This window comes from Stegostoma tigrinum, chromosome 36 (assembly GCF_030684315.1).
Source record: "Stegostoma tigrinum isolate sSteTig4 chromosome 36, sSteTig4.hap1, whole genome shotgun sequence".
NCBI lineage: Eukaryota > Metazoa > Chordata > Chondrichthyes > Orectolobiformes > Stegostomatidae > Stegostoma > Stegostoma tigrinum.
The window spans coordinates 14439887-14453838 of NC_081389.1; the positions used below are offsets into that span (position 1 = coordinate 14439887).

Sequence of the window (13952 nt, forward strand, 5' to 3'; positions counted from 1 at the left end):
AAACTGGAGACCTGTGACCAGCCCGTGCCATAAGGATCGGTGCTGGATCCACTGCTTTTTGTCATTTATATAAATGATTTAGATGTGAATATAGGAGGCATGGTTAGTAACTTTGCAGATGACACCAAAATTGGTGTTGTAGTGTACAGTGAAGAAGATTATGTCAGAGTACAATGTGATCTTGATCAGATGGGCCTAAGGGACAAGGAGTGGCAGTTGAAGTCTACTTTAGATACATGTGAAGTTTTGCATTTTGGCAAGGCAAATCAGGGCAGGACTTATACAGTTAATGACAGGGCACTGGGAGCGATGCTGAAAAAAAGGAGACCTCGGGATGCAGCCGCATAAATCCTTGAAAGTGGAATCACAGGTAAATAGGGCGGTGAAGAAGGCACTTGGCACGCTTACCTTCATTAGTTAGAATATTGAGTATAGCAATTGGGATGTCATGTTGTGGCTGTACAGACATTGGTGAAGTCACTTTTAGAATACTGCATACAATTCTAGTGGCCCTTCTATAAGAAGAATGTTGTTAGACTTGAGAGGGTGCAGAAAGGATTTATAAGAATGGTGCTGTGGTTGCAAGATTTGATTTATAGGGAGAAGCTGAATAAGCTGGGGCATTTTCCCTGAAGTGTCGGAGGCAGAGGGGTGACATTATAGAGCTTAATGAAGTCATGAGGAACGTAGATAGGGTCAATAGCCAAGGTCTTTTTTCATAGAATTGTTAGTGTGTGGAAGCAGGCCCTTCAGTCCAACAAGTCCACCCTCAGTGCATCCCACCCAGACTCACCCCTTGATAACCCACATAATCTACACATCCTTGAACAGTATGGGCAATTTAGCATGGCCAATCCACCCTAACCTGCACATCTTTGCACTGTGAGAGGAAATCAGAGCACCCGGAAGAAACCCATGCAGACGTGGGCAGAATGTGCAAACTCCAAGCAGACAGTCACCTGAGGGTGGAATTGAACCTGGATTCCTGGTGCTGTGAGGTAACAGTGCCAACCACTTAGCCTCATGCCACCAGGGAGTCCAAAACTAGAGGGGCATAGGTTTAAGGTGAGAGGGGAAAGACTTAAAAGGGACCTAAGGGGCAACTTTTTCACACAGAGGGTGGAATAAGCTACCAGGGGAAATGATCGAGGCGGGTACAATTACAGCATTTAAAAGACACCTGAATAAGAAGGTTTAAAGTAATATGGGCCAAATGTTGACGAATGGGACTAGAATAATTTAGTAATCAGTCTGCACGAGTTTGATCAAAGTGTCTGTTTCTGTGTTGTATGAGTGTATGACTGTACATCTTTCCACAGTTAAACCTATGCTCTTTAGTTTTGGTTCCTCTACCCAGGGGAAAAAGCCTTGACTATTCACTTTATCTGCACCACTCATGATTTTATAAAGCTTGGTAAGGTCGCCTCTGAGACTCTTGTGTTCAGGTAAAGAAGTCCCAGTATTTCTGGCCTCTCCTTAACGTCTCAGTAAGATCCTTGGAAATACTTTTTGCATCCTTTCCAGTTTCATTACAGCCTTCCCGTGACAGGGCAACCAGAATACAACGAGATCTAGGTGTTTACAACGAGATCTAGGTGTTCTTGTACATCAGTCAATGAAAGCAAGCATGCAGGTACAGCAGGCAGTGAAGAAAGCTAATAGCATGCTGGCCTTCATCACAAGAGGAATTAAGTATAGGAGCAAAGAGGTCCTTCTGCAGCTGTATAGGGCCCTGGTGAGACCGCACCTGGAATATTGTGTGCAGTTTTGGTCTCCAAATATGAGGAAGGACATTCTTGCTATTGAGGGAGTGCAGCGTAGGTTCATGAGGCCAATTCCCAGAATGGCGGGACTATCATATGTTGAAAGATTGGAGCGACTGGACTTGTATACACTTGAGTTTAGAAGGATGAGGGGGGATCTCATTGCGACGTATTAGATTATTAAGGGATTGGATACTCTGGAGGCAGGAAGCATGTTTCAGCTGATGGGTGAGTCCAGAACCAGAGGACACAGTTTAAAAATAAGAGGTAGGCCATTTAGAACAGAGTTGAGGAAAAACTTCCTCACCCAGAGAGTGGTGGATATATGGAATGGTCTGCCCCAGAAGGCAATGGAGGCCAACTCTCTGGATACTTTCAAGAAAGAGATAGATAGAGCTCTTAACGATAGTGGAATCAAGGGTTATGGGGATAAGGCAGGAACAGGATACTGATTGTGGATGATCAGCCATGATCATAATGAATGGTGGTGCTGGCTCGAAGGGCTGAATGGCCTATTCTAGCACCTATTTTCTACTGAATTGTATGCAGCACTTGCTTTAACCAATGTCTTGTACAGTCGTAACATGACATTCCAACTCCTGTACTCAGTGCTCTGGCTAATGAAGGTAAGCATGCCACATGCCTTCTTCACCACCCTGTCTACTTGTTATACCACTTTCTAGGAACCATGTACCTGCACCCTGGTCTCTCCGACAACACTCTCCGGGGCGCTACTATAAACTGTGTAAGTCCTGCCCTGGTTTGTCTTAACAAAATGCAATAGCTCGCATTTATCGGAATTAAACTCCACCTGCCATTCCTTGGCCCATGAGCCCAGTAAATCAAGATCCTATTGTACTCTTCTTAGGTAATCCTCTTTGCTGTCCACTGTGCAATTTTGGTGTCATCTGCAAACTTACTAACATGTCTCCTGTATTCACATCTAAATCATTAATATAAATGATGAACAACAATGGAATGGCACCGATCCTTGCACTTACTGTTGGTCACAGGCATCCAGTTTGAACAACAACACTCTATTACTATCTTCTGTCTCCTATTCTCTAGCCAATTTTGATTCCAGTTGGCTCGATCCCCCGGATCCCATGTGATCTAACCTGACTAACCAGCCTACCATACAGAAACTTGTTGAAGACCTTGCTAATGATTATCTATCTTCATCCATCTTCTTGGTCACCTCTTCAAAAATTTGACCATATTTGTAAGACACAACTTCCCGTGCACCAAGCCATGCTGAATATCCCTAATCAGTTCTTGCCTCTCTAAATGCATGTCAATCCTGTCTCTCAGAAGCCCCTCCAATAACATACTTACTGCTGATGTCTGGCTCACTGCTCTGTAATTCGCTGGCTTTTCTTTGCGGCCTTTCTTAAATAATGGCGCAACATTAGCCACCCTCCAGTCTTCTGGCAGTCATAGCTGTTGATGATACAAATCTCTGCTAGGGACCCCGCAGTTTCTTCCCAAGCTTCCCACAATGTCTCAGGATACAACTGATTATGTCTCGAGAATTTACCTAATTTTATGTGGCTTAATACCTCCAGCACCTCCTCTTTTGAAATGCGGACTATTTTCAAAACATAACGATTTATTTCCCCAAATTCCCTAGTTTCCATATATTTCCCTATGATAAATACTGATGAAAAATATTTTGTTGGCTTAACTTAAACTCCAAGATTTCTTTGCTTCACTGAGCAATTGTATTTCCTTTGCAGTACACTGACATCATGCAAATTAATCAAAAGCATTTTTCTTGTTATTTTTCTTATTTTTTACTTGCAATTTCATAAATAATTTGGTTTCTTGCTATGTTGGTAGAATTTCCTCAGATTGACTGTTTCAAATATGCTTTCACAATTGTACTTTCGCTTCCTTAATTTATGCTGTAAACAGTATAGGCTTTTGTGATTAAACATTATTTCCGCTCATTATGGTGCATCTTGAGCCCACACCAGAAATTCAACTAACTATTGAAGCTGATGCACCAGCATGATGCTGCAAATGAGGATGGTGTGGAGTTCTAAGAATGTCTAGGAGATTTCAGGTTGTCGTACTTGGCATTCAGTTTCACACATGTTGTAAACCGTTCTTTGTTTTCACTCAATCATGTGGCTGACCAGGAATCTCTCCTCCCTGCCACTGAGGTGTGTTGGTACTTTTAGCTAATTGGTACTCATCTGATTTTATAACGACCATAGCTTGCTTGGCTACAAAGTGCTCTCATGGGACCCAAAGTCAGAGGCTCTGGTTCTGAGGCAGGGACATTACCCACTGCTCAAAATAGACGTCAGCAGGAGGGTTTACTGAGTTGCAAAATCGACATTCCACTTGTCTGTTTCAGTGAGCAAACATTAATCTCTTGATCCAACTGCCAAAAGCAGATTAATTTGCTTATGCTCAGACATGTACCCGAGCTGTGTGAATATCCAATTAACTAAAATAGAAGTAAGACAACTTCGACACATTAACATACAAATCTTCAAGCCATCAGCAAATTTGGCAACCATACCATCTATCCCTTCAAAGTAATTTGTGTAAATTGTAAACAGATGTGCTCCCTGTGGCATGCCACTCCCTGCATCTTGACAACCTGATAAAGACCTGTTCATGCCCACTGTCTGCTTCTTGGTAGCCAGCCTATCTTCTAACTTATTCCAATTTGTTACCTATGATGTGATATCTTCTGCAAATCCAAGCACACCAGATCGACCCTTTTATCCACAGCATGTGTTAAATCCTTAAAGAGGTCCAATAGCTTGGTCAAACATTACCTCCCTTTCGTGTCCTGCCAGATTACTAAATTTATTCTGCAGTCAAATCTCTAAAATGGCAATCAGATCATACTTAGATAACAAAGTGTGAAGCTGGATGAACACAGCAGGCCAAGCAGCATCTAAGGAGCTTTTGTGCTCCTAAGATGCTGCTTGGCCTGCTGTGTTCATCCAGCCTCACACTTTGTTATCTCGGATTCTCCAGCCATCTGCAGTTCCCATTATCTCTCATCAGATCATACTTATTCAGTTCTATTTGTGTTCTCAATTCATCTGTTTTGTTTCAGCTGTCAAGCTCTGGTACAGACCATTTAGTGTTATCCTTTTACTGTCTTTATAAATTCCAGGTTTATCTGTTGGTTGACTCTTAGATTTGGAATTGCTACCTTTATCTGCCATGGTCTATTCATAATTCCCCATATTAATACTTTTCTCTTTGGACTTTGGATTTACCATATCTTCTAAAGTTTGATTCTTTACCCTCTATATTTAGTTTAAAATCCTCCAATTCTCTAATCAGATTTGTCCTATGCCAATTTGCATGTGACTCATAACCCAGAGATTATGACCCTTGGAATTCTGCTTCTTAATTTGGTGCCTTGTTCCTTCTTTTTCTTGCCTCAGTTATGGATACCTCCACGGACCATTGCGACTGGATCCTTTTCCTCTCGCTGTAAGTTCCTCTCCCTCTCTGAGGGGATGTCCTGAACTCTGGACTTGGCAGGTAACGCAGTCACCTGGACTGGTTGTTGCAGAAAATAAGGCCAATGCCCACCACTAAACTGTACCCTACTCCCATTATGTTCCTTCTTATTTCCTCCCCTTCTTGAATTGGTTCCTGAACAATGGTGACATACTCACATTCCTGTAGCCCTTCCTCTCATCCAGGCACGTTTAAGGACCTTAAACCTGTTTAGCAATTGGAAATGCTGAGGTTCCTGTGCTCCTGCCTTCTGGGTCACATTAGCTGCCTCACTCACTGTCCATAAGACCATAAGACATAGGAGTGGAAGTAAGGCCATTCAGCCCATCGAGTCCACTCAGCCATTTAATCATGCTGAAGGGCATTTCAACTCCACTTCCCTGCACTCTCCCCTATCCCTTGATTCCTTCTGAGAGTAAGAATTTATCAATCTTCGCCTTGAACACACTTAATGTCCCGACCTCCACTGTGCTCCTTGGCAAAGAATTCCACAGGCCCACCACTCTCTGGCTGAAGAAATGGCTCCTCATTTCTGTTTTAAATTTACCCCGTCTAATTCTAAGGCTGTTCCCACGGGCCCTAGTCTCCCCACCTAATGGAAACAACTTCCCAGCGTCCACCCTTTCTAAGCCATACATTATCTTGTAAGTTTCTATTAGATCTCCCCTCAACCTTCTAAATTCTAATGAATACAATCCCAGGATCCTCAGTCATTCTCCCATTCACATTCTCCCATCTCTGAACACTGATCTCAGCCAACTGAATCCCAAAATGCATGGCTGCTGCCTGGTTCAGAGAATCCAGGTAACCTTCTCCTTCCCTGGTGTATCACCATGTCTGTAGAATCATAGAACTGCTACAGAGTGGGAACAGGCCATTCAGTCCATTGAGTCCACACCAACCCTCTGAAGATCATCCTACATAGCCCCAGCCCCTACCCAGGCTTGCACATCCCTGGACACTATAGGACAATTTAACATGGCAAATCCAACTCACCTGCTCATCTTTGGACTGTGAGAGGAAACCGGAGTACCCGGGGGAAATGCACGCAGGGATGGGGGGAGGAACATGCAAACTCCAGAGATGGTCACCTTAGCGTCGAATGGAACCTGAGTTCTTGGTGCTGCGGGGTAGCAGTGCGAACCACTGAGCCACCATGTAGTTTAGTCTCCAGTTCAGAAACTCTGAGCAAAGTTGCTTGGACCTCAAGCATTTGTTGCAGACATGTTTGCTCTGGGCCAAATTCATATCTAGAAGCACCCATAAATGAAACTATGGCACATCACCTGCCCTGTAAGCCTTAATACATTCTAAGGAACAACTTAATTATTTCATTAAATGTTATTTTTAAGGTTTTTACATATTTTATTAACCTTTCCAGAGGTCACTATACAATAGGCCTTAGGCACTTACCAAATAGCTAGCTTCATCCCTTATAGCAGAGGGATAATCAATTGCTGAGGTTGAAAAAAAGTTTAGGAAGAGGAAAAGTAACAAAGCACTTCTTTCCCTTCCTTGCCTTATTCTTAATTATTTAACCCTGGCACTCTCCACTCAGGTGCTAAGCTACACTAAGCTGGCTTGTTTTCTATGTTCCTGAGACAAATGGCCAAGCTGTTTCATTGAATGAAGATTTAAGTTTCAACTGGCTCATAATCAAGCTACATTTTCACTGAAACCCCATTTAAGGCTGGCATCGACTGAATTTAAAGCTGTTGATTTCAACTGACTGCCAATTACAAACTAAATTAGATTTGAATGAAACAAGTATTAGCCATAGAGTCTCAGAGATATACAGCATGGAAACAGACCCTTCAGTCCAACTCATCCATGCCGACAAGATATCCTAAATTAATCTAATCCCATTTGCCAGCATTTGGCCCATATCTCTTTAAACCCTTCTTATTCTTATACCCACCCAGACGCCTTTTAAATGTTGGAATTGTGCCAACTTCAACCACTTCCGCAGGTAGTTCATTCCATACAAGCACCAATCTCTGCATGAAAAGATTACCCTTTAGGTCCCTTTTAAATCTTTCCCGTCTCACCTTAAACCTACGTCTTCTAAGTTTGGACTCCCCTACTCTAGGCAAAAGACCTTGACTATTCACCCTAACCATGCTCCTCCTGTTTATGTAAATTTTCTAAAGGTCACCCCCTCAGCTTCCAATGGTCCAGAGAAAACAGCCCCAGTTTATTCAGCGTCTCCCTATTGTTCAAACCCTCCAACCCTGGCAACACCCTTGTAAATCTTTTCTGCACACTTTCAAGTTTCACAACATCCTTCTTGTAGCAGGGAGGCCGGAAAAGAACACAATATTCCAAAAGTGGCCCAACAAATGCCCTGTACAGCCGCAATATGATGATATTTTCTTTTCCAAAAATTGTGCACACACTCAGTCCTAGTGACCAGAATTATTTTTTTTCCTTATTTTGATGGAATCTGTGCAATATTGGCAATGCCAGTGTTGGTTGCCCACAAGTAATTGCCTTTTGAGGGCTGTTAAGATTACTGTGTGTTTTGGAGTCATACATGAACCAGACCAGGTTAGGATGGCAGGCTTCGTTCTAGTTAGGTATTTGTGACAACTTATGGCAGTTTAATGGTCACTATCACTGAGACTATCTTTCATTTCAGTTTCTTTTCAAACAAATAAGATTACATTGGGTTACTGGTCCAGTGACATTACCACCGCCTCTCTCTGATGTGCATTTCACCAATTTCAGAAGGTAGAGAGAAACATTTTAATGAGACAAGACCACAACTGAATTGATATGATAACAAGGTGTGGAGCTGGATGAACACAGCAGGCCAGGCAGCATCTTGGCCTGCTGTGTTCATCCAGCTCCACACTTTGTTATCTTGGATTCTCCAGCATCTGCAGTTCCCATTATCTCTGAATTGATATGATGCTTTGTTTCAAAGGCAAGAAGTGAATGTTCAGAGTGTCATTCAAAATCAAACCTCACCTTGATTCTACTAAATACAGAAGTTTCTTCAAGAAAAACAAAATACATCATCTCTATTATCAAGCTCACTTAGTCCTTCTTGCTCAATGTTGCTGCTTCTGACCTCAGGCTGGGTAAATTTGCCTCCATAAAGCAATGTTTCCGACTAAGAATGAGCAGTTGAGCTTGATGGGTTTGAAGGATAGGAAGAGGGTGTATATGTTGGGGTTGTTTTCTCTGGACCATTGGAAGCTGAGGGGTGACCTTGTGGAAGTTTACATAATCATGAGGAGCATGGATAGGGCAATTAGTCAAGGTCTTTTTCCTAGTGTAGGGGAGTCCAAAACTAGAGGGCATAGGTTTAAGGTGAGAGGGGAAAGATTTAAAAGGGACCTAAGGAGCAACATTTTCACACAGTTTTACTCAACATTTTCTCAAGCTGCAATAAAACATTCTGCCACTGTATTCAAGGGTAAGGGTGCCCCACACAATTTCCTCCCTTCAATCAATGTCATTAACAATCTCCACCATCTGGTCATTACAATATAGTTGTTTGTGGGGTCTTGCTGTGCCCAGGGTTGGAGGGTTTGACCTATATGGATAAGCTGAATAAGAAGGGGCTATTTTCCCTGGAGCGTCTCAGGCTGAGAGGGTGACCTTATCGAGGCTTATACAGTCATGAGAGGCATAGGTAGAGTGAATAATCAAGGTCTTTTCCCCAGGGTAGGGAGGTCCAAAACTAGACGGCATTGGTTTAACGTGAGAGGCGAAAGATTTAAAAGGGACATAAGGGGCAAACTTTTCATGTTGAGAGTGGTACGTGAATGGAATAAGCTGCCAAAGGAGGTGGTGAAGACTGGTACAATTAGAACACTTAAACAACATCTGGATGGTGCATGAATAGAAGGCGTTAGAAGGATACGGGCACAATGCTGGCAAATGGGAGTAGATTAATTTAGGATATCTGGTTGGCACGGATGAGTTTGACCGAAGGGTCTGTTTCCATGCCGTACCTCTCTATGACTCCACATTGATTGCCATAGTTCCTATGTTGCAACAGAGGTTGCACTTCAGAAGCGCTTCATTGGTTTTAAAGCATATCAGGATAGTCTCGGTTATGGACAACTCCATACAAATGCAAGTCCATCTTTTCTACTCTTTGCTTTTAGCTCTTGCCTTTTGTCTGTCCAAGAATTACTGGGTTGCTAAAACCTACTGCACAAATCACAACACTTCTGGTCAGCTGTTAGCTCTTGTTCGTTCAATCATTTCACTGTTTGTGTTTTCTCTGACACATAACCTAAGGACTCAAAACTGTCATGAACACTAGAGGCACGTGGGAAAAATATGTATTTATAAAATCCACCTGACCCTTGTAAGAGGATAATGGTTTAACGATTAACCGAACACCATTATCCAGATGAAATAAATCTGTGCTTGTAATAATTTCCTAAATTTGAAGAACGATCAGTAGATACATATTGAAAATGTCTTTTTAAAATATATTGTCTAATATAAAAGTATAACATGACATTTCATAAGAATGAGCCATAAGATCTGAGAAGCAAATATTTGCCAATTAGAATTTATGTTGAAACAAACCTTTAAAGGGAATAAAAAATACTTTTTATATATTACAACAAAAGCTCAGCTTTTGAATTGTCACACATTAACATGGTACAGATATTTTGAAAAGGATATACATAGTCACGTTTACTGCTTTAGGCTTGTACTTACACTTTGGTATTACTTGCAGCATTGCCCATCACAGATGACCAGTTAGAGTAACTCTGCAATTTTTAAAGCTTTTGAAATATTAGTCACTTTTATACAGGAGAAAACCTCAAGATTCGGGCTGCTCTAACACCCATTAGAGATACATGAGGGCGGGGGAAACATTTGATTGGCATGCCTGTACAGCCAATAATTGTCAAAATCTTCAAGACTCTTGACTGACATTTTAAGCCACCAATAGATGGGCACAACCATTACAACCCTGCCCAATAAATAGGGTCAGAACTAGGAATTGCTAGAAAAAACTCAGTAGGTTTGTCAGTGTTTGTGAAGGGGAAATCTGAGTTAATGGTTCAGGTTAGTGATCCTTCCTCAGAATGCAACAAACAGGGTGCCTTGTCAGGTACATAGGCAATATTGGGGTTTTATACCAATTAGAATTGTATAGATACAAAAACAGAGTTTGCTAAAGAAACTCAGGAGGACTGGCAGCATTTATGGAGAGAAAGAACTGTTAATGTTTCAAATCCAATGACCCTTCAGAATGTTCTGGAATTGTGCAAAATAGACCTTAAGTAATAAAAACAGAAATTGCTGGAAAAGCTCAGTGGGTTGGTAGCATCTGTGGAGGAAAAATCAGAGTTAATGTTTCAGGTTGTGTGATCATTCCTCAGAACCTAAGTAATGACTGCAGGTTTGAATCAGCCCTGGTTAGTTGGGGGGGAAAAAAGTAATGTTACAATGATGTCAGGCCCTGTTTGCTGCTTCTGCTGGTGACTCATGCTGCAGGTTATGTTTAAAATTTGTTGATGGGATTATGTACGTGGGTGTTTGTTGCCTTTGAAATGAGGGAGCCATTTCAGAGGATGGTTCATAATAAATCACATTTCCATAGGTTTGGAGTAACTTGCACAAGGTGGTGGTAGTAGTAGCAGATTTCTTTCCTGAAAGAATCAGGTGGGCTTTGTTTTTTAATAACATTTGATGGTTGTTACAGTTGTTGCCATTATTTGACAATCATTCAATTGTAGGTATTAATAGTTAAATTTAGTTAAATAATTAATTTTGCAAGCTGCTGTGGTGGAAATTGAGCCTGTGACTTTAGAACATTAACCTCAATCTTTGGATTGATACTTCACTGATTATTACCACTACATCAGGCAATCACCTGAAGGTTGAAAGGGCTATGGGGACAGTGCAGGGAAGTGGAGTTGAAATGCCCATCAGCCATGATTTAAATGGTGGAGTGGGCTTGATGGGCCGAATGGCCTTACTTCCACTCCTATGTCTTTATGGTCTTATGAAATTGGTAGTGCTTACTATGTTTTCATTTCCCTGCTCTCTGTCAAACTCCATCTACCTTCAGGAGCCTCTGTTGTGTTTTTGATTTCTGATTATATTTTCTGTTCTTTATATTTTTCTTTTGAATACTAATCTGACTGGATTGGCCATTTGACCACCAGTCTTCAGCAAATTGATTTTGATAAATCAGCTTTGGTTTAATCACACTCTTAATATTTTAAACTATCAGAGAACTCAGGAATGACATTTGTTTAATGTGGTACAGGGGTGTAAACTTTCTAGCTGTCTGATCAAACTGTGATGAGGCTTTCAGAGCAAAATCTGCAACACTAGAAGAGAGAGTTTATTGGCAACTTGAGCTAAAAGTAGTCAAAACAAGTCAAAAGAAAAACTTGATCAACTTTCATGATTTTAGGATGCCCCAAAGGAACATACAGGCTAGGGTGAATTTTTGAAGAGCTGTTCCAGTAGAAGAGATGTGACAGCCAATTTGTACATAGGAAGCTCCACATGTAGCAGTTAAGGGCCTGGGTCAGGATTGAAACTGATAAAATCATAGAATCCTGACAGTGCATAAGCAGGCCATTTAACCCATCAGGTCTGCACTGACCCTCCCACCCATCTCACCACCCCCCCACCCCTTCCCTGTCTCTATAAACCCTATTTCGTATGGCTGAACCACCTAACCTGCACACCCCCAGACACTATGGGCAAATTAGCGTGGCCAATCCACCTAACCTGCACATCTTTGAATGGGTAGAATCTTTCAGTTTAACTTTAAATTAATGGAGTGTGATCATTATAAATCTAACAAGAACTTGGGATGGGCCTGTTTAATTTAATAGTTAAAAAATGGCAATTTCAAAAGTGCAGTGATCTCTTAGTGTGATTGTAAATGATTTACTCATGTTCCTAGACTGGGGCAAAACCCTAAAAAGTGAGAGAACTCGATGTGAAGCTGGATGAACACAACAGGCCAAGCAACATCAGAGAAGCAGGAAAGTTTGACATTTCTTCTGAAGGGTCTCAACCCGAAACGTCAAACTTTCCTGCTCCTCTGCTGCTTGGCTTGCTGCGTTCATCCAGCTTCACATCGTGTTATCTCAGATTCTCCAGCATCAGCAGTTCCTACTATCCTTAAAAATTAGGAATTGCTGAAGTGAGAGATAGTATTAAAAGTTTTTCATCTTACATTCATCAGGATAAAAGGACAATATTCAAGCCTTACAACTTATTTCGAATGTCCCTGTTGCTTGGGGAACCTCGAGTTACCCTACTGTTTTCCCCATGGTAACATTTTTGGCTAATGTCAATGTGCTGATTAATTAATTAACACCCCTGTCTCATCAGGTGTAAATTGTCATGATTATTCAAATTTTGGCATTCTTGCATTTGTTCTGATGGGTAAAACATGGAAAATAATGGTAACCTGTTTCTCTTTACAGCAAGATTTAAGGTTGATGCACCAAGAAACTCTGTGACCTGAAAGTCTTCTGACTCAAAGATTAAACATTACCAATGAGCTAGCCTGACACTTAGCTCACACACAGATGCGTGCACTAAATGTGGAGACAGGCATTCTCAGGGTCAAGTGACTCTCTCTCCAAATTCAACAATGAGAAAGAAAAAATAATAGCTCCAATCAGCAAGTTGAGAGCTGACCAGCGAGCTGCTTGTGAATTACTAACCTTCATACTGAAATCTCACCTCCACCAGAAAGAGCCAGACAATCAGAACCTGATGGCTTCTTGGCACTAGACAGCATCTCTCAAGGGCTATGCTTTAGGGGTTTAAATGGCAAGAAGTTATGTGCTTTGATTTCAGATCTGAGTATACCCACCATCCTGTGTTACCATCCTGTGTTTCCACCCTCCCCACCAAGACTGAGGCAAATAGAGTCTCTCTCCCCAGCCCAGAAGGAGGCCGGAGACGAAACCTGACATTCTTCTCATCTGCTGGAGAGGCAGATAATCAATCTAGTGGTGACACTTAACTGATCACATAAAAGCCTTCATTGTTTTTTGAGAAGGTTTGGGCGGCACGGTGGCTCAGTGGTTAGCACTGCTGCCTCACAGCGCCAGGGACCTGGGCTCAATTCCAGCCTTAGGTGACTATCTGTGTGGGGTTTGCACATTCTCCCCGTGTCTGTGTAGGTTTCCTCAAGGTGCTCGGGTTTCCTCCCACAGTCCAAAGATGTGCAGGGTAGGTGGATTGGCCATGCTAAATTGCCCATCGTGTTCAGGGAGGTGTAGATTAGGTGGGTTATAGGGGGTTGGGTCGAGGTGGGATGCTCTGAGGGTTGGTGTGGACTTGTTGCCACACTAGGGATTCTATGTTCTATATTGTAGCTCGGGCCACGGATGAGGTTGTAGGCTTGCTCGCCGAGCTGGTGTGTTTGATTGCTGATGTTTCAATATGCTGCTGGGTAACATCATCCGTGCACCTCTGGTGAAGCGTTGGTGTTCTGTCTTGGTTATTATTTGTATGCTTCAGTTTGCTGGGTTCGTCGGTGTTACTTCCGGTCAAGTTTTTCAGTGATTTGTACATCGGATCCAGTTCAATGTGTTTGTTGATGGGGTTGCATTTGGAATGCCAGGCCTTCAGGAATTCCCTGGCGTGTCTCTGTTTGACTTGTGATGTTATGGATGTATTGTCCTAGTCAGATGTATGTCTTTCTTTGACTATGTGTATTGAGGCCGTTAAGTCTTG

General features: G+C 42.0%; 1 protein-coding gene across 2 annotated transcripts in view; it reads right to left on the reverse strand.

The window, feature by feature from the left end:
* The window catches only part of pkma (pyruvate kinase M1/2a), a 59803-nt gene extending 49815 nt beyond the window's left edge, over nt 1-9988 (reverse strand). For both annotated transcript variants that reach the window (XM_048520929.1, XM_048520930.1), the window contains exon 1: nt 9945-9988. In XM_048520929.1, coding sequence (XP_048376886.1) covers nt 9945-9973 — 29 coding nt within the window. In that variant the 5' untranslated portion in view covers nt 9974-9988. The remainder of the gene's footprint in view (nt 1-9944) is intronic.
* Nucleotides 9989-13952: the final 3964 nt, after the last annotated feature.